The 24,708-nt window shown below is 36.6% G+C and overlaps 2 protein-coding genes across 3 annotated transcripts; both read right to left on the reverse strand.

Moving 5' to 3' along the window:
- LOC108037347 (serine/threonine-protein kinase grp) lies at positions 1-24,430 on the reverse strand. 2 transcript variants are annotated; one of them, XM_044459741.1, is made up of 7 exons: positions 24,200-24,430; positions 9,612-9,904; positions 8,574-8,797; positions 3,366-3,543; positions 2,374-2,516; positions 1,655-1,864; positions 1-967 (listed from the first exon to the last, which is right to left on the reverse strand). In XM_044459741.1, exons 2-7 carry the CDS (start codon positions 9,707-9,709, stop codon positions 288-290), a joined length of 1,533 nt encoding a protein of 510 aa, XP_044315676.1. In that variant the 5' UTR covers positions 9,710-9,904; positions 24,200-24,430; the 3' UTR covers positions 1-287. The 2 variants fall into 2 exon arrangements, with proteins under 2 accessions (XP_044315676.1, XP_044315677.1); XM_044459742.1 differs by lacking the exon at positions 24,200-24,430 and adding an exon at positions 16,107-16,642.
- Positions 22,458-24,011, reverse strand: LOC108041284. Its single transcript, XM_017119169.2, has 2 exons — positions 23,876-24,011; positions 22,458-23,808 (listed from the first exon to the last, which is right to left on the reverse strand). The coding sequence occupies exon 2, from the start codon at positions 23,793-23,795 to the stop codon at positions 22,971-22,973; it is 825 nt and encodes a 274-aa protein (XP_016974658.2). The 5' UTR covers positions 23,796-23,808; positions 23,876-24,011; the 3' UTR covers positions 22,458-22,970.
- Positions 24,431-24,708: the final 278 nt, after the last annotated feature.

Raw genomic sequence — 24,708 nt, forward strand, 5'->3', positions numbered from 1 at the left:
TTTTCAATCAAAATCTGATTAGATTTATTGTTCAATAACGCTTTAAACTAACTAGATTTCAATACTCGTAATTCGCTTTAAAATTCAACAAAATTAAAATCATAGGAGAGCTTGCTTAACAATACACAACGTAATCGTAAATAATGCAATGAATTAAGAATAAGTTAGCACATTGAGAAGTTTAGTTGCGGCAAACGAAAGTGATGAATGAGTTGCTCTATAAGCTAGATAAAAGTAGTTTTAACCAAATCTAAAAGAGGCTATTTTAGGTCGTAATAAACAATATGCTAAGGCACCGAATTGGTAGCAATCGCAATGGGCCAGGTTGTGGGTCCCTTAAGAACAATGTCCTCGAGAGCATTCTTGATCTTGATAAAGCGCCGCTTGAACTCCAAACCGCAACCCTTAGACAACCGGAAGTCCACGAGGATCTTGCCATCCATCTCGATGATGTGCGCCTTGAATACCAATCGCAGCTTATTCCGATCGACAGTGGAAACGGTGACTACTCCATCATCACCAACTTTGCACGTATAGCCACCCAATCTTTCAATAGTTCCCACCAATCTCTTGATGGTGTCGTCCCATCGCGTGGTTACAAAGAATCGAGTCATTCTCCTCACCAAGCGCTGGAAATAGTTCTGGGAGGCGCTCTGCGTTTGGTTCATTTGCGTGGCGAGCAGGAGATCATCCAGCAAAGCAGGTTGCGAGAAGGAGTAACTAAGTCGTGCCTCTTGGGCCATGGCCTGACGATCGCCACCATCCTCTTTGGATCGACCGCTGCGCAGTCTCACATCAAAGTCATCGTCGCTGCGCATCGTGGGCATGGGCTGAGAGCAATAGTTTCGGGAAATGGAATCATCCAGGCCACTACTTAAATGGGCACTCGACTGCAGGCGTTGCCTCTTAGCCTTCGGTGAGCAAATCTCTAGGGCAGCCGCCGAGTCCACCAGGTCATAGGAACGTTCTGCGGATGAAAAGAATATGAGAATATTACTATATGCTTACTAGAAAATATATTATATGAACTACATCATGTAATTTATTCTTCCATTTCAGAAATGTTAGAATTAAAAGGCATCAGAAGCTTTAATAAAAACTTTTTTAAGTTATAATGAAAAAGGATGAACAAAATAATAAACACAAAACGCAAAAAGCAACTTAAGCATAATGCAAAAACCATTTGGTTTTTGGTAATAAAGCTCTATGGAACATAAGCACACCATACAGCTAAAATCACCAAAGAGCAAATAATATGCAAACAAAAGAGGAACTCATTAGTAAAATAATAATAAAAAAGTTAAATAAGGCACCGTCTTAGTTAAACTTGATGATTGATCTGCAAAAGCCAATGCTTTGGTAATCTAGCTTTATGAAGTAGTTTAAATCTATCATACAGCTAAAGCGCCAAAGCAACGGCAAGGCAGCTACTTTATTTAAAAACTAGTTCACATATTGCTTTTATTGCAATTATAGTTAACACTTTTAATGGGGAGAATGCTTCACTGGCAGCACAGGCACAGAGCGACTCCCAAAATGTCGAAAGCATTGAGAGTCACTAAGTACCTGAGCCATCGAGTGGGCTCAAAAATATATGCACTACTGAGATATACACTGACACTGTTCCATATGCACTTTGTATAAAAATGTTTACCATTGTCTGCAAACTGCATGTTGCACCACTTGTGATCCAAGGTTTTCTCCAGCGTCAAACGCGTACCAGGGCTGGTCGCCAAAAGTTTGCGGAGCAGCGAAATGGCCAAAGTGTCCAGTTTGCTCCAAGGAGTCTGCAATTGCCAGTGATCGTTATCCTTCCAGTTAATAAACTCAACGCAATTGGCGGAAGGCTGATCCCAGGGTAGTTCTGAAAAACATCAAAATTATATTAATTTAATGGATATGAAAATATAAACATAGTAGTATAACACATGAAAGAATTGACTTGGCAAAAGCGAGTGAAATTTAAAAAATCATTCCTGTGGCTGTTTTTGTTGCTGGTGCGTTGTTAAGCAATTTAAGCTGGAGCTTTGGTATAAAAGCTTTAGATGATATACAATGTGCGTGAAACAATCTACAGCTAGAATACCAAAGAAACAGCAAAAATGATAAAAAGTGCGAGAGGAGAAATGTGAGCATTAAACCGAAAAAAAGAGAATATATAATGCATGTGACTGATTTGATTCCGTTAGATGCGAGGCTATGTTGATGGCAATGCTCTGGAGTATTTTCCTTTAATGGTTTTTCACTGTTTTCTGTATAATATGAGAGTGCAGAAAAATCACGCAAAATAACACAAAATTAATTAGCGAAAAATTGTGCATTAAAAATGGAGCACATGTAAAGCGATGTTGCTTGGGAATGAATTCCACTAACCTCCTGCCAGCATAGTGACTAGAATAACGCCACATGACCAAATATCCGCAGGCTGCGCGTGATAAGCCTTCTGGAGCACCTCCGGGGCCACGTACGGCAAGGTGCCGCAGCGCTTGTCCAGCAGTCGCTCCTTGCCCTTGCACCTGTTCCATGGTAATGCCAAATTTACATCCAGATCGCGACCGTCGAGAATTGAGGGGGAAAGAGAAAAGAAAACATAACAGAGAATTAAGTTCAGGCTCCAATTACACAGGGAGAAATTCATACTTTCTTTAGAAATCACTAAGAAAATAAATGATTTAATGATTCCAGAGAGTTGGCTTATGTCTCTTAAACGCAAAAAATAAATGTTTCGGTATCATTTTCTTTTTGTAGTTATCCTCGTATCATTTTGATTGAACAGAAATCCCTTTTAAAACTAAAGCCAGCAAATTTAACTTAGCGTCAAATGATAGAAAGATAGATTGAACGTTGAAGTGTAAGTAAATAAGCTTTGTGTCGCTGAATTGATGATTTAGGTGAAGTTCGGGAATAAACTTATAATTGCTGACTGTTTTTGTTTGCAACTATTTTAAACTATCTAATGCAGGCTAACGATTTAAATGAGTTTTTGCTTAGTTGCAAACTAAAACCTCTACGGGCATGTTTAGTTTGACTGTTTGTGCCGCCAGCGTTTTTAATTAACAATTCTGCTTGTTGGTCAGTTTTACTCTGGAAAACTTTATTTTGTCGGTTAGCCAGCGTTAATGGATTTTATACGTTTTCACGCTGCTTGCGTTTAATTTCAATTATTTGTCTAGGAGTAAATTACAAATAAATGTTTGTCAATTTATGAAAACAAAATCTTGAGTTTTAAGAAATGTGAAAAAAAGGAAATCGAGGCCAGCTGCTCTTTGTAATCTTTTATCTTTACTATTCCATGTTCTAATCATGGTTTAAAATTTTCTTTAAATTCTTTGAATTTCATTAATCTACAGTGTTGTACCTAATACCTAAACATGGTGGCCATGCCAAAGTCGGATATCTTCACGTTGTCGTGCTCGTCCAACAGCAGATTTTCCGGCTTAAGATCCCGATGGGCGATCCCACGCTGATGCAGATAATTCAGTCCGGACAGGAGCTGAGTAAAATATCTCTGGGCCTCATGCTGCGGCATTCCCACATCGGGCTCTGCAAAATAAAAAAAAGTCACATAAAAATATCTCATTGAGAAATGTTAAAAAAATTAATTTTTGTGTTAATATAAAAGCATTTAATGTTAGTTAAAAAAAAAAAACGAAAGAGGGTGCTTCGGAAATTAAATTACAATTTGTGATATGTTGAATATATATTTTGTATATTTTTCAGCAAAAGTGAATTCATGGAAAAATATGCAGCGAAGCAAAACAACCAAAGAGAGGTCAGTTTGGGCAAGTGGAAAAACAAATGTTCTGCATCCGGCTGTGCGTGTGTGTAAAGGATTTATGGGCTTAGCCGGTCGCAGGTTCTTCCATGGAACAACAACAGTAACAGGATGAGACACCCACAATGCAATCAACAGTTTTATAAAATTTTAATCAAAGCCCGGACGCAAAGAATGCCAAAATGTTTGTTTAGTTGTCATGTTTACGTGTTGGTTTTGTAGTCAAAAACTATAAGAGGAAGGTTAGCTTCTTGTTTTCTTTCTTGTGGTCGTTCTATAATACTTAAACCCTTCTATTTCTTCATATTAGATTTAAAATAAAATAACAAATATTATTATGTTAAATATATATATATATTCAAAATCAGACATTCCATTTATATTGTTTCTTTTAGTATTTGTGAACTTTGTTTGAGTTATTTTATTGGTTTAAAAATGAGTAGGACCTTAACCTCTAACTAATGCGAACTTTAAAATCTTTGAACTCAGAAGTGGATTGAAATCATCAGACGGAAGATGTAGAGAAGGTTATCATCGAGGTCTACCAATAGCTAGACAGATTGTATTTCCCCTGCCTTTAACATGATTGACTGCCAAAGGCAGCCACATCCTGCAACAGAGATCTCATCTCATTTGCCCCATGCATCCGCCATCTATCGATTTTACCTTTTACCCTTTGACTACCTTTCACCCTTTGACTTTTTGGTCGGAACAGGTTAAAAGGCGAATCGAAATGGACGATTTATGTTTATGATGGAATTGGCAGTTTTGATTGAATAAACTAGATAGTTTGTAGCTTGAAAGGTTGAGACAGAAAAAGTTGTAAGAAGTATGTCTAACCAACCTTCCTTGAAAACAATTGCTATTAAAAACCTAACCAAAATTAATTGGTTTCTCTGAAAGGAAAGAGGAAGCATTAGGTCACTGAAACTCTTAGGTAATGTTTTTTTAACTGGAGCATCGAGTCTGTCTTACAACTTTCCCCAAGTTCTCTTCTTCGTTCTCTTGCCTTTTTATTATTTTGTTAGCTTCTTGTCACTCTCAATTTGTAATACCTCAAAAGTTAATGGTGGAGGAGATAAAGTTGGGAAGGTGTGCCACGCCCACATCTATAAGCCCAGCCCCCATCTGTCGGCCCTCATTCCGTGTGCCACACATTGTTTGCCATTCATTTATCATGTGGCATGTTGTTGGTTGGCGCCATTTGCACAACTCTTTTGCCATGGGTAAAACGAAATGGAGGCGAGTGCATCATGCACTGGGAAAAATAAATCTATAGCATGTAAAATAGGGGAAATGCATAATAATTTTGAATTGTGTATATAAAGTTGGACATTATATACATTATATATATTAACCCCTTTTATGATACTACTATTTCTACTATTTAATTAAACGATTTCCTCTAAAATGAGTTCAATTTCAGAACTTTAAATACAAATTATTCTTAAGTTAAAAAAACAGCTTAAAAAATGTTATTTTGTTTATAATATCGCCACTAAGTTTATTATATTTTAAATTTAAAGATAGTATTTATGAATTTACATTTACTTTCCGTTTCTGTATGCACAATTGTTACTCTTTAATATGAAACTCACTTTAGGCGCAACAGCCGCAAATAAAAGTGGTGGGGTAAAAAAATATACTTTTGCATTAATGAAGACGAGAAAATAAGATGGAAGCAATTAAATTGCAGGATGTCAGTAACATTTTAGCATAATTAATTGCATTTCACAAAGTGGGAGAAAAGTATTCCCAGCCAGCGAGTGGAAAATTATGCACGGCAATGGAAATGAGGGAAATTACTCGAAAATTTCATTTGTAATTGAAGCATAATTTATATCGAACCCCCACCCAGATTGAGTGAATGACCAAATCGGTTGGGAATCTATAAGCCCCCCAATTTCAGGATCCTACTTCTCCTCCCACCAGTTTGGCGTATAAGCTTAATGAATGCATTTCTGTGCAAACAGACAATTAAACTCACACACACGTTTGCAGTCGAGGACATCTGGTTGCGTGTGTGCATCTCCATTATGTTTCATTTGCATATTGAACCTATTTATGGCAAGCCATTCATTGCACTCTGCTCTCATCCCAAGAGCTTCTCTTTCCCAACCAATTTTATATCCTGGTTGGGAAGGATGTTTTGTTGCCCAACCAACAGGCGACAAACCACCGCTAAAATCGAAAACTGAGATGGAAGCGTGTTATCTGATGATGATGCAAATTTCGTAAGTGATACGATGATTGGGCGATATAATTATATATGGATCTAATAATACCCGTACAATAGATAGTGTTACATAAAGTATTTGACTGTTTTGCTGTTCACCTCTTCCCTACAAAAGTTTCATCGCACTATATTGATTAAAAAATAATTAAGACGATATTTATAAACTGAAAATTATCTGAAAGTATATAAATTTAAATTTCTGAATTAAACTCGAAAAGGGAACGGAAAGATGTATTTAAATAAATAAATGTAGTAGATTAAATAGGAAAAGTCTTTAGTTTCACTTATTAGCTCTAATCCTTTTATTTCGGAAAATAATTACGTTGCCCATCACTCAGGATTAGTCACATCCCTAGATATCATTAAAAATGGCTTAGCAACCGGGGACTAAATATGGCTGCCACATTGATTATTACACCAGCTCCCCATGCAACATCCCCTGCTGAGAGGATGGAGCAAAATGTTGATGATGGTGATTGGGAATAGGCGAAATCAGTGAGAGGACCACGATGAGGTGGCAATCAATGCAAGGACGCCACTTCCATTAGGGGCAATCTCTCTCCGTTTCCATACTTGCTCTTCTGCTGACCTTTTGCCAAGCTGTTAATATTTATGAAAATGCCACGAACTTGGCACCTACTGTCCCCCGATTTTCCCCTTTTCCATTTCCCCGGCTGTACATTTGGCAAATTGTCATTGCAAAAGAGACAGAAAGCTGGCGTAATCAAGATCCGTATCTTGTCAGTCTTCTGATTTGTTCCTCCCTCTGCTGCAGAAATATGTGTGTGTTCCATTTCGATTCACTTGATGGCAGGACGAACTTCAAGTTGCACCCACAAAAAGTACAATAAAACTATCACAACCGCTGTCAGTCGGTTTGTTTGCCCGTCTGTCTGTGCTCGCGTCGCATATTGGCATATTTGCCCCGTCTGGCCGACGTCTATATGACTATGTGGCATCTGCCACATACCTCCAGCTCCACCTACTTTATTTCCTACTTGGCTGAATTTCGTATGCGGGATGCCAACAGAGGCAAGAATAATAATATTCCATAAACAAAGGCAATCTAATCATATCAAAATGGAAATAACAAATGTAAAAAAAAAGTAGTTGTAAAACATCCGCTAAACTAAACGTATATTCAAATATTTTAAGTTTTCTGTAGTTTTTCAAAATTGATTATTCGTATTTTAAATTTCTTTGTGTTCGTTTAATATAAATATCTATATATTTACCAGTTTTTGTTTTGACCTACACCAAGTATACTCATTATGTTTTATCTTTACTTTCCATAATCCCCATTTACTAACCCGATTTTACTCATATTCTCAACTATCCTTTCAAAGCAAGCTTTTGAGGGATATTTTCATTTATTGGATTTTTGTGGTCGTTTGCGACCAAGTTTCATCCCGGAATCTGGCTTATGGCAAGTTGAGTGGCCAACAAACTTTAAATGGCTGATCCAAGAGGCTTTTGCTTTGATAAATAGCTCAGTTGGTGGTGACTTGGAATGCAATTGACGTCGGTGGAAACTCTTTGTGGTGAGGAAGAGCTTCTTTGAGTTGACCATTAAGTAAAAAGCACCTTAACATAATCTTTTCAATATGAAATTTAACAAATTTTATACAAATAAAATTTTTTGTAATGTTCTTGTTTTTAATATATAAAAAATTAAGAAAAAACAAGAAAGGAAAGCTAACTTCGGGCGGAGCCGAAGTTGATATACCCTTGCAGAATACTCTGTAAATTATATTCTCCAAAATTATTCATATGATGCATTCTTAATACTCATAAAAAATCCCAACTTCCTAACTTTAAAAACACCAAAGTTATGGCATTTCCAATCGTTCAGTTATATGGCAGCTATAAGATATAGTCGGCCGATCCTTATGAAATTTGGTATGTCGGATTGATTGGCCAAAAATAAAACCCATAGAAAATCCCAACTTCTTAACTTTACAAACACCAAAGTTATGGCACTTCCGATCAATCAGTTATATGGCAGCTATAAGATATAGTCAGCCGATCCTTATGAAATTCGGTATGTCGGATTGATTGGCCAAAAATAAAACCCATAGAAAGTCCCAACTTCTTATCTTTAAAAACACCAAAGTTATGGCTTTTCCGATCGTTCAGTTATATGGCAGCTATATGATATAGTCGCCCGATCCGGCTCGTTCCGACTTATATACTACCTGCAATAGAAAGACAACTTTTGGGAAAGTTTCGAGCAGATAGCTTTAAAACTGAGGGACTAGTTTGCGTAGAAACGGACGGACAGACGGACAGACTGACAGACGGACAGACGGACAGACGGACGGACAGACGGACAGACGGACATGGCTAGATCGACTCTCCTGGTGATGCTGATCAAGAATATATATACTTTATAGGGTCGGAAATGTCTCCTTCACTGCGTTGCAAACTTTTGACTGAAATTATAATACCCTCTGCAAGGGTATAAAAACTGATGAAAGTAAAATAGTTTTGCAGATTTGCCTACCACATCCGGGCGAAAAACCTTTTAACGTAAAAACAAACATAAATTAAGCTCAAACTCACCGATTCGATCGAACAGCTCTCCGCCGGCGGCGTATTCCAAGAAAATGTACTCAACGGTGCCTTGCGAGCGCTTGCCGAAAAATCGGAGGATGTGCGTATCCTGAAGCATCTTCTGAATGCAGACCTCCTTGCGTACCGAGTTTGCCGCATCCGGATGCTTCTTCAGATCCACCATTTTCATGGCCACAGCCTCCCCAGTCTGCCGGTTGATTAGCAGCTTCACCCTGCATTAAGAAATCGAATATTGTCGGGGGATTAGAAAGGGATATACTGCGACTACAGGAAGGACTGCAGTTGCAGTTGCAACACTGGTGTCTGTGTATCGACTGCTCTCCGTCCGGTGCATTGAGTGCGCCGTATGCTATCTGAATACTCCCGTGTTCCTCAAATTCCCCGGACCCGGATACCGGGGACATGCGCACTAAGGAGCCTCCTTAAAAGGGGGACGCAGCGGGTTCTCTCGGGATGAATGTATACAGCGAATACGCCGGAAAAGTGCGTTTTAGTTGGTATTTTTTTTTGCTCTGCAGCATTTCCGGTTTATTGACTTCAACACACACACACGCACAAAAAAGCACACGGACTTGCAATTTAAGACTGAAAATAACGTTCGGACTACCACAATCTGATAGGTAATTTAAAATGTGTTTAAAAGCAGCCAACTATATATTTTAAAATGTAAATTTAGCTTAATTTAAATCTCATTTCAGATTACCATAAATAAAACATTTCAGTCCATACTTTACAAATATTATTTGAGTTATTCTTCTTAAAATTTTGTAAATTTAGGTCTGTAGTGATTTCTCAAAAGTTTGGAGTTTGTACTTTAAATTTCTAGATTATTCTCAAAACTATGTTAAACTTTTAGAGTAAAACTTTTTGAAAAAAATAAATTTGAATATGATCATGTAATTCGCGAGTAATTCACAGACTTTGTTGATAATTTGTATTTCTCTCCCATAAGTATGATTAAAAAGTTGTTATAAAAATAATATTTATTTGAAATCTATGATGGAAAATTAATGTCGGGTCACTTACTCGCCGTAGGCACCTTCACCCAGAGTTTGGGCCAAAGTCCATCCCTCAACGAACTCCCTTGTGGCTGCAGGACCTGTTCCCGCTTCCATTGCCGCCATGGTGTCCGGTTTTTCTCCTAGTACGCTAATGGTTATGCCTCAGTTTGGTCCTTTACTGTGTTGGCTTGTGTTGATGGTTTAATATCCGGTTGGCCGTATCCTGTATCCTTGTTGTAGCCTTGCCGCCATGTGCGTGGCGTTGTCCTTGTCATCTGCCGCCTAATTCTCGCTTAGCTTTCGCCTCCTCGTGCATATCTGGAAAAATAAAAAAAACAAATATGGGGATTAAGGGAAAGTTAAAAATTAAGTAGGGAAGAGGAAATTTATAGACAACAATAACAAACAAAGAAAAGCATGAAACATTTATAATTCGTGTTCCACGATTCCACAACATTCCGCGATGTCATTCACAGTTACTCGGAAATACACATGGTAACGCTAAACGAAAGGCACATGGGGATGCTGAATTTAAAGTTTTTGTGGTATAGTAAAGCGAGAGAAAACGAGCGGCAATCGTCAACTACTTTTTGAAGTCTCTTCGCAGTGACGCCGTTAATATTTCATCCTTTGGCATGGTCATGGTTCGTTCGGTTGTCCTTTCGGCTCTTCATTCGTGAGTCCTTCGGTCTGCGCAGCCGCTTTGCACTTTTGCGGTAAAAAAAAAAACACGAATAAAGCAATAGAAGCGAAGGACATGAGTTGAGTGAAGAACCGGAAAGAGTTCTCGTTTAGAGCAGAAAAGGAACCACTGTGGTTGTCTTATGGTATATTTTAGAGGGACATAGTTTATGGAACAAGACAATAAATTAGCTTTATTTATTTTAAACAGACTTTCATGTTTTGGTTGTTTGTTAATAATTAGTTGAATCCATTGATTGGATAATTAACTTAAATATGCTGTTTTAATCTGGGGTGAAATTTAAATACATACACAAACTAAAACAAGAAAGAATCCTATGCATGACCCCCTCCAGAAAATATGTCTAACCTTTCGCCATGATCTGCCCACTGTACTGTTTTCAGTTGTTGTAGATTTTGAGTAGGTATGTACCCTATGCTTGCAATTACACTGCGTGGGTGAATATGTGATTTGATGGGGAAATCAGTGAGAGGGGAAAGAAAAGAGAGCAGCCGCCTTTCACATCCCCATAATCATTCCTTTCCCCCAGAATTTTGCGTACTTATGCTGCTTCTCTCCCTTTACGAAAAGCTCTCCCATTTGTATCCACTCTACAGACCCCCTCACAAACTCGAGCTCATGCTAAAATATGACGTAGACCTTACGCTTGACTAGCTCTAATTTAATGACCGGTGCTGTTGCTCTCTGAGCTTGCGCTTTAAAGAGAGAAACAGACAGTGAGAGAGCATAAAGAGGATGCTGTTGCTTTTTCTTGTTCAACAGGCCACTATTAACATTTTTACGAGTATTTGTACATTCAACAGAGTGGAATTTTTTCCTTTGTATTCGTATGTGTGTGTTTTTAGGGGTTTTCTTTTTTTCTTTCGCTATTTTTAGGTGTCCACCATTCAAGGAGCTTCCTAGTAATAATGTTTAAATAATTGAAAAGTTTCAAGAAAAGTCGATTTTGCATTCGCAATGAGCTTCGATTGTCATGCAAATTGAATTGGGGGATTGTGATAAGATAGGGAGATGGGTTACTACAGTTACCTTTTGTTGTTTATGGTTTTCTAAAGGGATATTTGTGTATGATCTTATTCTTACACCGAAAATAAAAAAACCAAATTCTCATAACCTTTCGATTTAAAAATATCAAACAAATAAGTTGTTTTCTACAATATTGTTTAAAATTATATTATTGAATGAATGTACAACATATTTAATAATTTTGAAAATCATTTTAAAATATGGAAAAAAAATAAAATTTTGAACTTGTAAACAATTACTATTAATATTTTTATTATCATTATTCTCAGCTTATACTCTACGCTTTTACCTGCCCTTCAAGTTTAGTTAACTTGTTTGGCGAAAATGAAATATGTCTTGACTAAATTATTCACACAACGGGACCCTTTTTGCCTTGTGACAGAATTAAAGATAAAGGTAGGTGGGTGAGGCCTGGGGAGATATAGGATAACATGTGTTACACTGCTTATGCTTAAACTAAAAAGTGGGAAAAAAAGAAGGAGCAGGGTTGAAAAGGGGGTGTGTCAAAGCACATGTTGACAGCCCAAGGATAAAACCTCAAAAGTGATGGGAAGCCTAAAGGGAAGAGGAAACGTAGGGAAAGGAAAATGGAGGACAGATGATACCGGATGAGTAATGAAACTCCACTAAAAACTTTGACAAGTTTTCACAAAACTTTTCACAGAAGCATCAGAAAAAAGTTCAGTTAGAGATATCAAAGTTTAAAAAGTATGTTATGGAAAAAATTCAAGAGAATAAGGGAAGCAACCCAAATTAGTTTCAAGAGCCTCCCTAAGTTTAAGTTAAGCTGGGAAATTCCAAGAAAATTCTTTAAGACATAAGAGAAATGTGTTTTATTTATTATGCCTAACTTAGAATTTTCTCTTGGGGAAGTTGAAAATTTGTTTTAAGATTAAGAAATTTCTGGAAAACATATAAAAGGATAAAGGATATATAGAACAAGAAAGAAAAGCTAACTTCGGGCGGAGCCGAAGTTGATATACCCTTGCAGAATATTCTGTAAATTATATTCTCCAAAATTATTCATATGATGCAATCTTAATACTCATAAAAATCCCAACTTCCTAACTTTAAAAACACCAAAGTTATGGCATTTCCAATCGTTCAGTTATATGGCAGCTATAGGATAATTTGATAGGTTGGATTGATTGGTTAAAAATAGAACCCATAGAAAATCCCAACTTCCTAACTTAACAAAAACCAAAGTTGTGGCATTTCCGATCAATCAGTTATATGGTGGCTATAGGATATAGTCGGCCGATCTTTATGAAATTTGGTAGGTCGGATTGATTGGCCAAATATAAAACCCATATAAAATTCCAACTTCCTAACTTAACAAACAGCAGAGTTATGGCATTTCCGATCAATCAGTTATATGGCAGCTATAGGATATAGTCGGCCGATCCCGGCCGTTCCGACTTATATACTGCGTGCAAAGGAAAGAAGGGTGTGTGCAAAGTTTCAATTCGATAACTTTAAAACTGAGAGACTAGTTCGCGTAGAAACAGACAGACGGACAGACAGACGGACATGGCTATATCAACTCAGGAGGTGATCCTGATCAAGAATATATATACTTTATAGGGTCGGAGATGTCTCCTTCACTGCGTTGCACACTTTTGACCAAAATTATAATACCCTCTGCAAGGGTATAAAAATTCTATTTGTGGCGCTTAACCTTTAATTTCTGTAAATATTTAACAGCATTTTTAAGATTGACCCACTCTCGAAGGTTAAAAGACATGCACAAAGTTTGAACCTAAATCATTAAAAAATGGTCATCTGTCAGATATTGCTTTATAAATGATATGAACTTTTTCAACAAAGAACCATACATTTCTCTTGCCTTTAACCGAGTTTTAAGCGAACCCTTTTTATCGGAAAAATAAATGACTAACGAAAAAGAAAAGTAAATATGCACCAAGTTTCTATTTTCTAACCAAAACAGTCGGATCAGATAAATGTCTTGCCTATTAACAGTTTTGATTAGCTTTCTACAATGAAATCTGACAAAAAAAAATTTGGTGAGTAAACCATTCTGTGGAAATTAAGTAAGGAACAGGAAAAACCCAAAAGGGATGAGAGCCACAGACAGCTGGAAAGGACCCTTAACACCGTATCCTTAACAAACAAGTTACAGAGTAAAAATCAAATAAAATTAAAGAGTCAAACGAAGCGGATACTACACTCCAGACTGAAAAGCGATGGGGTTAAAGAGTGATGAGTGGGTGAAAAAGGGCAAAGGGGTGGAGTTTGGAGCGTGTCTTTGCTGCCACACGAACACAATCTCACATTTAGTTCGTTTTCATTGCTTTCGTGGCAAAGGCTAAAAAGCGAGTCAAGTTAAAAAAGCAAACTAAAAAGAGAAAAATTGTGTGAGAAGCAAGTTTCGAGACTACACTGTAAATTAAACAAAGTTATATATTGATCACAAAATTGATTAATTCGCATCAGATTATTTGCAAAAAAAACCTTTTTAAATCTCTGCAAACTTTTATTTTAAACAAATTATTATCACAAAACTATAATTATTTTAAACATTAATATAATAATGATTTTTTAATAAAATTGGTATTAAATATGTTTTTCTTTTATTTCCCTCAGTGTATTTCTAGACAAGTGGCTTTTCTGAAAGTGAGGAAGGGGGCGAACTAAAACTAGTCGCCGGCTGAGTGGGCAAAGGAGCAGTCTGAAGACCAGCAACGAGAAAAATTAATGACATTGTGGGTAAGTCACATCCAGTCTGCATCATGGAGTATAGAGTCCGGCAAAGAGTAAGACAGAATATTTACGGGCCAAGTCCAGGCCATGGTCAGCCGCCATCTGGCTTTATTGGCTAATGTCAGAAAACCCTGTAATGACGTTGGTTAGTCCAAGCCATAAGCTGCGATTTCTAACAGGGGATTTGGTTTCCTGCACTCAGAAATACCAGAGGTTTAGGAGATTAAAAGTACGTGGGATTGGGGAAATGCATTGCAGAAAACTAATTTATGAATGATCTTTTATGATTCAAGAGAGAGTTGTCCTTTGTCTTCGATATTAATGATCTTTAAGTGGTTTTAAACTTATTATTCTTCTGTTTAAAAAATCACAATCATTAGCTTCGCTAATTGACTTTTAAATGAAAGTTAGTGCTTACTTTTATTTTAATTACCAATTAATTCTCAAGCAAGTCTAGTAAAAGTATGATTAGTGTTTTATATACAGATGGGTGGTGGAATTTCAAAAGCTGATCATATAATCCTAAACTAATAAAGATTTCATAATAACAAAACTAAAAAATTGAAATTAAAATAAATTAAATTTGTCTGAAATCAATATACTTCTATTGCTCTGATTTTGTCGCTATTATTTATTCTTAAAAAAAATTCTTTAGAAACCTAACTAGACGGGGCTTTCTCTCTTCTAATGATGATTATGATCGGTCTCATTTGCGATGAATTATATAGCCCACTAATTGCAACAGAGGATGCCCTGCTTTATTGATCGCTTGGGGATTATGCAGATGCCACAGGAGGCAAGCTTTTTTTATACTTTGCATTTTATCTACCGGTTACAGCCGCTCGAAAGACCACGGACCTCAGAGACTGAGGACCAGACTGGAAGACTTGAAACCTTAAGACTCGAAGGCTCTTGGCAACAGCGGGGAAAATATATAACTTCGTTACCAGGACAGAGAGCCGCTGAGGTGTCTGTGTGTGCGTTCGTATCTGTGCGGGGCCGATAAGGCTAAGCAAATACGAGTTTTGTAAAGTATTTCAATTTGAACATTCGCTTTTTTCCCATCTTATTTTATGCGCCCTGTACATGAAGCACAAGCTGCAGAAGAAGAAGAAGAAGGAGGCTGTGAACAGGAAAGCCAGAAATGAAAAAAGATATTGCATGGCCATAAAAAAGCCACACAGATATACACTCACACACGGTTACAGTGAGAGAAAAGGACGGGCTTAACAGGCTGGCAGACAGACGGACAAGTGGCCAGACCAGCGCTGCAAGTTTTTTCTTTCGTTTTTTTATTTTTATATATTTTTTGTTTGTTGCTTTTCTCCTTGCTCCGCTGGTAACCTCGAGTTTTTCCTTTTTATTTCGCGGGCGTTGCAAAAAAAGAGAGGGAAAAGACGAGCAGCCAAAGAGTGACTGAAAAAATAAAAATTAAATGCCGCATGTGCAATTTGTTATGGTTTTAACTACTTCAGACCAAGTCAAAGTGTTAAAAATACTGGTTGGAAAATGCTTCTATACTCTGAACCTTTTTGTATATCTGAGCTAAAGTTTGCTTAAATAAATTAAGTTACATATGTACATAGAAAAATATTATTAGTAACTATATCACTAACTTACGGACGGTAAATCAAGTTTTTATATACTTATTTCAAATCAAATTGATTTTAGTTTCGTATTCCGGATATGTCTAATAAGTTGAGCATCATTGAAATAAATAATGTGAAATATTATTTAAATAATTAATAATTTAAAATAGAACGGTATATTAAGTTTAATGACATTATGAGTAAACCTTAGTCCACCTTTAAGATAAGTTATTGCTTGGGACCTTTAGTTTGATCTTGGTTTACAGTTCTACGTATTTTCCCACTTTTTTAACCACAAGTTTTTTTTTTACCACAATATTTTTTTTATGGATTTTTTATTTAATTTTTTAATTGAAATGGTTTGGTCAGTTTGGAAATATCAACGAAATTTTAAATACTGAGTGCTTTTTAAGTTTTCTTTGACAAGGAAATAAAAGGTTATTTTATTTTAGGATTTTATAAAAATTGTTTAGTTTCTTACATTTTCATGGTTCTTCTTATCATTTTTGTTGATTGAGAGCGAAAGAGCGCGCAATATTTGCGAAGCTGTTTTTCGACGGCTTCTTATTCTTTAGGTTCATTATCTTCTTCTTTTAAAAGATTGAGTAACTACCCCGAAACCGAAAACCGGGAACCGAAAAAGAACCGAACCGTTTTGTCCTTTTGTAGGATTTGTCGAGAAAGTCACCACTGAAAATTGTCTTCCATCTCTTTTCTTTTTAGCCTCGTGAATGGATGCGGCACAACCACGCACACAGACGTATCCGGTATCCTGCAAGCCGCGTTTTGTCTGTATCCCAGTTTTAATGAAACATCCTCATGGTCCTTGCACTCCTCCTCCTCGTTTCCTTTCGCTGTTTGCTTCGCCATTATGGCGATTTTCGACTTGATTGAAAAGCTTCTACTACTATTGTAGTAGTTGTACTACTATTAATTTACTATTACGAAGCAGCGTGGTTTTTTATTTCAATTCCCTTGCTTTATCCTGTGGCAGACGTTTCGTCCTGTCTGAGAGTTGAGATCAAACTGCCGCTGCGTTCAAATGAAAGCCTTGATAGAGACAGAGACTTGAAACTTCCAGAGAGCGCAGGAGACCGGACCGAGAGAGGGAGAAAGAGCTTACGCTTGCGCGCGCCAAAACCAAAAGGAGGAATGGGGATGGATGGGATTGGGATGCCAGTGGTGGTGGGCTCGAGCTCCTCTCGCTTTTCCTCTTTCTTGCAGCATCTGGCAAGTTCAACTTGCTCTCTCTTGCTCAAGTTCAGCAATGCACCGTGATGCAAAATATAAAATATCTTTCATATTATAGCTTTTCATATTTGTTTGTTTTTTGTATTTTTGATTACGCAGGGAATGGATATTCAAGAGAATCGAAAATACCTTAAATACAAATTTTTAACGGTGCTTTAACTGTTTTTATAAGTCCATAAGCCATCATAATATATTTAATATTTTGGATTTTTTATGGGTTCGCCCCACTGTGCGATGACAGTTCTGCTCGCCGCGGCAGAGGATGAAAGCCGGCTACCGGCTAAGGCCAGGGCTGGGGCTGTTGCTCCTTTTGACTATATCTGACTCCCTCTCCTACAAATGCACCGTGTATTAGTAAAAATGATTTATGTATATAAATGTATTCAAAATAAACAGGTAGGTATGTAATTTATAACAATAACATTTTTTATGTTTAATGTAAACTATTTTCTTCAGATGACGAGGGTAAAAAATCGTATAATAAATTAAAATAATAGACGCTACCCCACTGTGCACTGCTCACCTTTCGGGAGCTTCGTTTGACGTCGCGTCAGAAACTCTCGCCTCAACTCCTGTGCGTAGGAATTGGAGTGGACCTTGTACGAAAAGATGGCATTTAATTCCATGCTAAACAATGCGAAATTTTACATTTTGATAGTACTGTCGATCTTTCATACCTGTATTAAAATTTTTTTGCAAATAAAACTAGTTACACTTATATAGCGTTCTAGTTTTTAAATTTCGAGTTAAGGAAGTTTGGCTGTATTTGTATTGCTTTCAAAGTAAAGAAAAGATAAATTCTACAAGGTAAAACTTCGGAGTTTTGTATCAGCTAAATAAGTCATTAAAAATTCAGCATTTAAGTTATGCAGACCGGGGGCCAGTAAGGAGGTAGAAAATTCATATTTTTCGTACAATTTAAGTAAAATTTTGACATCAATATTTAAGTCCACCCTTAAAAAAAGAACTTGCACATATTTATTTTAATAGCTTGGGCCATTTGTCGAACTGCTTCTTTATTTTTGATTTGGCTTCGTCTTTCGCTCATCGAATAAGACCGCGACTTCAGACTCGTTTACATATAGACGACATATGTATGTATATATGCGATATATAGCGTATCTGCCCCTCTGCACAATTCCATCCTTCCCTCTTTTCCTTCTCCTTTTTGGCTGTCTCCCTTTAGCTGACTACATTAATATTTATTTATGTATGTCCCTGTGTGTATGTATTTATGTACAACTGCGTAACAACAATAATAGCAGCCGACCTATGCATAAAACACAACAACTACAGCATCCATTTCATCACTAATAACAACAAAAACTTCAGCTTGACAACACGCAAAATAAAGAAAGGGAATAAAATAAAGAAAATCGTAAAAGGAAACAAAAGACGAAAAACTTTCAGTTGTGTGTGTGCGTTCACACTCTCAGGCAAGAAGAGAAGATGCAAGCAAAATATAGAGAAACAAATGAGACAGACAAAACACCCCCACCGCCCCAAATACAGTCTAACTTCGCCAAATGGATTTTTAAAATAAACAATATACATATATCTTTTCTAATGAATTTCATAATTTTGAATAGTGAAATAATATAAAAAAGGAATATACATACAGTCAGCACAAAATTTATTCGGACACTGTCTATTATCAAGTTTAACAGCTTATTTGCAGGAATTTTCGTAATTTTAGCAGGTTTTTTTGTACGTATCATAGAAACAGTGATTTTCAGAAGACATTTCACAAACAAAAATTTAATTTTTTAAATTAGCCTTAAAAATATTGAAAGAAAAGCAAAAAAATTGCTAAAATGTTGCACAAAAATTATTCGTACATTTCTCATATATTGTGTTTATTTCTGAACTCAACGGTAATCGGTGATTCTTTTTAAAGTAGTTTAGTTGAAATTACTTCGGAGTAATTTTCTGCATGCTTTTTTTTTGTTTATTGTTAGTTTTTATGTGTTTTTTTGATGCGATTGGTCAAAATGGAAGGAGTTCAAGATTTGTCACTAGATTTTCGAAAATCTATCTTAAATTAATTTTTGGAAAATCGTAGTTATTATGAAATCGGTCGTATTATTGGAAAATCACCTTCCACAATACATAGTATAATCAAAAAATACTTAAAAACGGAATAATGAGCTTCAAATCACAAGAAAGCTTGAAGGTCTAAGATTCTGTATTCACGTGAGGGACTGAAATTTATGTTTATAGTCCTGAAAAATCCGAAAACAACATCTACAACAATTCAAAAGAATGTAGAGCAAGCGAAAATAAAAGAAGTTTGGGCCCAAACCGTCCGAAACTACCTGTACAAGGCTGGTTTACATGGCAGAGTTGCTCGTCGAAAGCAATTAATTTCTGCCATCAACAAAAAAAAGCGTTTGGAGTTCGGAAAACGGCATATAACCACCCTGATTCGTTTTGGGAGAACGTAGTTTTTAGCGACGAATCCAAATTTTATATATTTGGACACTATGGGCCCTCGAAAGTGTGGAGGAAACCAAATGAAGCCATGAATGAGAAAAACTTAATTCCAACTGTTTAGCATGGTGGCGGGAATGTAATGATTTGGGGGTGTGTATCGGCAGGAGAAGTTGGTTAAATGGTCTTTATTGACGACAAAATTAACAAGAATATGTACAAAAACATTTTAAGCGAAAATTTGATTCCAAGTGATATAAAACTTGGTCTAGATCCGAAGACATTGTTGTTTCAACAAGACAACACTCTTCGTCTTTGGTGCAAGAGTGGCTTTTATATCACTGCAAGCAGCTGAAAACACCTTTCCAGTCACCTGATTTAAATCCCATAGAACATGTGTGAGATATTCTTGAGAAAAGGATTCGGAAGCACGTCATTTCGTCCAGGGAGTCCTTAAAAACTTCATTGATGGCTGAATGGGGTCAAATTAGCGCTAATGAGACAAGCAACTTGGTAAAAAGCATGGGTCGACGCTTACAAGCTGTCATTGATGTTAGTGGAGGACCCACCAAATATTAAAAATATTAAAACATCAAGAAATATGTTTTTTTTTTAATATTATATGAAGTGTACGAATAATTTCTGTGCGTAAAATTGTGACTTTTCAAGTTCATTTAAGAAAATATCTCATTTTACTGTTGAAAGTACCTTATTTTTTTGTTAAAATATATTCTAAGAATGTTAGCCTTTACGATGAAATATAAATTGTTTGGTTTCGTTACGTTTTTGTTGAGTTATTAATGAATCAAATTGAAAATCACGGGTGTCCGAATAAATATTGTGTTGACTGTATGTATTTACAATAGTACATAGTTGGCGAAATAGTACAAATTTTCACATAATCGATGCTAAATTTTGTTTCAATCTTTAATTACTTATAATTTTTAGCCTACAGTTTTTAAAAACTATTAAATATTTATTTTAGTCCAAATTAAAGCAACCTTGTTCAACAATGATAATACAATACAAACTGATTCCTAAAGCTCTTTGCTATTTGAGGACATGATATTTAAAAAATGTTAATTTGTTTAGTTCGACTGTATATACCCCGCTACCTACTTATTAACTCGCTACTTCCCCAACTTCCAATCAATTTAATACGTGCGGCGAGAAAATTTCTTAATGTTATTCCATTGTCTTTGGAACAGATTATTAGTCTTAATTGATTGGCGCGTCGGTTTATCGAAATTATTAATAGTTTCCAACACAACAAAAATATTGATTAGTTTGATTGGTTCAGAAATTATTTCGATACGTTTGGAAAATATTCGTTTCATTCACTAATTGAGCTAGTAAAATTTAATGAAAATCGAGTAAGTGTTATATCTATCATAATATAATTACCGATAAATTCTTAAGTTTGGAAATAATATAAAACTTAAACCTAGTTCTTCATACTAAAACTCACTTTTATTTTATAATATAAATTACAAGGAAAGAGAGTCAGCTGTGCATAGGTTTTTGCCTGCTATAATAACACGTAAATCTGTGCCAATAGCCCGAAGACTGCAGTTGGGGCAGTTTTTCTTCGTCCTCAAATGGACGCGGATGCACTTTTCCCCAAATAGGTGGCCGCATTTTAAAGAAACTACGCGATGGCTTCTATCCGACCCATAGTGGCACCAGCAAATAGAGCATTTGTTCATTTCGGATATCTTATTCAATTTTTCCGTTAGCTTGCGTTTTTCTATGTCGACGTTGGGCTTTATTATCATGTCCTGCAACTCTATCTTTTCGCGCAGCTCCTCGGTTTTCCTCATCTCCTCATGCAGTTGCTTACGCAGTCCGAGCATTTGGGTGACGTCCTGGACAAGCTGCTCCTTTCGTCTATTGCGTGTTTTCTCCGCTTGGATCTCTCTGATAAGATCCTTCTTAAGCATCCTCGAGATCGACTTCCTATTCATTCTGGTTAATATAATTAAAATGTCTCTATGTTTTGGCCGATAAGTTCTACTACAGAAAGAAAAAGTTTTAATTTGACAGTTACTTTTATATTTGACAGCACTCATTTTACATCCCGTCTGACAAGTAAAGATTTGTGTGGACCCAATGAACTATAATTTTAAAAATATACTGATAAAATATAATAATAATAATAATAAAAAAATTTGATTTAATTTCAGTTGTGTCAAATAATATTTTGTGATAAAAATCCATATGATCAAAAAAAACTTTGAATCGATATAAAATTAACTTTTTCTTTAAATCTTCTTGAAACATTTGAAACTTTTTGAATACTTGTCAAAAGAAGAGACACATTACATTTACACTTTTTTTGTGTATACAATGGAGAGTATGATAAAAAAAAACTAGTTAGGGAGCTCCTGGCGGAAAAGAAACTGAGTGCACAAACGGACAAACAGTTGACGGAGCTGCTAAAGGACAACCAAAATGTGGATATCAATAAACTTTGGGAAGAGAGCGACGCTCTTCTCAGTCAATGGCAATTGGAGGCGAACAAAAATGAAGATTTGCGGAAAAGAATCGTGGAGCAGGACTTGTCCAAGCAAACAATAATCAACAACGAGATGCTGAAGTTGAACAAAAAGCTGGATGAGATATCCGAAGAAAACAGCTGCTGTATATGTTTCGATCATTGGGAGGCGGGCGGCGACCATTGTCTGGTTTCGCTAAAATGTGGTCACCTGTTTGGGAAGAAGTGCATCCGCACCTACTTACAGATGGCAGATCACTGCCCAAACTGCAGGGAGTTTGCTTCTGCAACCGATCTACGTAACGTTTTTCAAACAACCCTACAAGCACGGAAACTTCCCAACACAGCCGATAACTAATCTGCGTGTCTTTGTTATTATAAAATCATCAAAAATATTCGCGGGACCGCAGAAGATCCTAGAAGACAATATCAAGCTAAGCTCATTTTTATCTGTTCCCCTTTTTATAATTCAAGCAACGATTTGATTATAATTAAATTCATTTCTGAAAATGTTTGAGTTTGAGAAATAAAATCACAATATCTATAAAATTAAAATTAAGTATATACTAATCCTTAATCGCCAAAACATTAATGACGTAATGTATAATAGACAGCCCCATATCACCCATTCACCAATCTTTTAAAAGAAAAAGGTAATTTTTATGAATTCATACTTTTCTATATTCTAACTAATGCAGAGTTTTTGTATAAATTCTTTAGCTTATATACTAAAATTCTTTTAGAAAACGATTAAGAAGGACATGGCTAAGTTTACTCGACTCTGAAACGCTTCTACAAATAATGTAATAATTTTTTTAATGCATCGTTTTTTCGTGTATTTGAATAAAAATGTAATTTAGCTTAGGATATAAGAAAATGGAAAGTATCTTGAAAGCTAATGAGATTTTAAATTATCATAAAACATTTGGCGACGCCCAATATCATATGTATACTAGTAGGAACTGCTTTTTAAATACTGATATAAATTCTTTTCTGATTCATATAATTTAAAGCGAGTACTTATTCAAAAGACCTACGAGAGAAAAATATCAATATAAAATATCAAGATGCAAATGCTATATATATTTTATATAAAGAGACTCTTAGGTTTTTCAATAAAAAAAGTATTGGGAATTAAAAGGAACTATTTTTTTTTTGCGCTATTTGGTATTATTTAAGGTTCACAGCATCGTTTTGCCTGAACCGTCTCTCTTTTTGACCGGGCCGACAGTTCCTTCTTTTCCCCTTGGTTTTTTTCACGACCGCTGGGATCGCCTCCTTTGGCAAGGTTTCCTCGGCCTGGTCGAAACTCTCCTCCAGCGGTTGATAGGGTATTTCCAGGTATTTCTTTCCATGGCTCGTCTCCTTAATCTTTTCCCTTTCCGAGCTACTGCTCAAATGAGAATTGGCAGAGCCGTACATACTAATGGAGCTGCCGGCACTTTCGGCTGTGTGAAAGGAATCATTCATGGAATCGTCGCGTCTTGGATTTTTCGGCCGTGGCGTCTTGCGTGGCCTGAAAAATTCGGGGTCTGTGATGAGGGGAAAGGAATGGCGACCGTTCCTTATGATATGGATGGGTCCTTGTGGACGACTGATTTCGGGAAGAACGGGCAGCGAATCCTCCGCCATGGACATCATGCCAAAGTGTCGCATCATGGCGACGGCCTCCAGTTCCGCAGTGCTGTTGTCGTCCCAGTCGGCCATGGTGGCGTGCTCGCCCAGCGGCCTTGTGCCCGCTATTTTCTGGATTTTTTCCATCATTTGCAGGCAATCGCGAATTTCCCGGCCCTTTCCGCCTGAATTACCGTGCAGTTTTTCTAGCTCGGAATTCCGCTTTTCCCGGTTCCTCAGATATTCGTAGGTGCTCTCTGGACGCGGGCTGAACTCTTGCTTCTTCTTAGCCTCGTAGGCCAGCTGGCCGTGAATGTGATTAAAGTCCGGATCCATGTCCACCAGGTCGTCCTCGAAACGTGAATTGGGAACCCACGCCATGATCGTACTTATTCTTGAAGCGAAATTTCATTTTTAATCTGTTTTATGCTCCTTCGCTACAGACCTAACCTCAAACTCACCTTTAAACTCCCTGACCTTTATACACAAACAATTTAACAGTAAAACTTCACAGATTTTTGTGCAATATTTTTTAAAGCTAATTGTAATGTGACCATACGCCTTAACGTACGATAATCGCGTTAGGTTCCTTTTGGGCAGCTCGTGCTGTGGTGTGTTTTGTGCACCGGTGTGGTGAATAATATTGCGCCAAAAAGTCAAACAAAAGGGAAAAGTGGAATGGGGAAGCGGGGGGCCAGCCAGCAAGTCATTAAACAAACAAAGGGTTAAGGCTCCGCTGGTCCAGATATATTACCCTAAATTAACACACCAATATCTCAACTCACCAGCGGCGTCTTTTCCGGCTCCGCGTTTTGCTTTTGTGGCTACGTCTACGTGAATTCGGAGCCCCCGTTTTCACTTGCTAACTCTTTCTGTTCACTGGAACTGGGAACACTTGTACATTGCGAACGTGCCTTTAATTGCAGTCAGGAAGTAATTTAAATGCGAAAAATCTGCAAACGCTGCTAAAAATTTACTTTGCCTCAGAGACAGTGTGACCGCGCCGATAACGTTACAAAATACCGTCCGGCCTAAAAAAAATACCATTATATATAAAGGTTTGGTTTTAAGAAATACCATTTATATACCATTAATTTACAAAATGAATTTACCGTACATTCTTAACCAAAAAAAAATAATTATAAATTTATATCTTTAATTTATGTGAAAATTGTGCATATTCTATTTGAGTAGTGTCAAAATGTATTTTGTAAAATTTTTCTAAGCCTCTTTGATTGCTTCTTATTCATAATTTTATATTCAGACTTTTTTTTTATTGTCGAAAATAGTATTG

The sequence above is a fragment of the Drosophila rhopaloa genome, unplaced genomic scaffold, assembly GCF_018152115.1.
Source record: "Drosophila rhopaloa isolate 14029-0021.01 unplaced genomic scaffold, ASM1815211v1 contig_2, whole genome shotgun sequence".
Classification (NCBI taxonomy): Eukaryota; Metazoa; Arthropoda; class Insecta; order Diptera; family Drosophilidae; genus Drosophila; species Drosophila rhopaloa.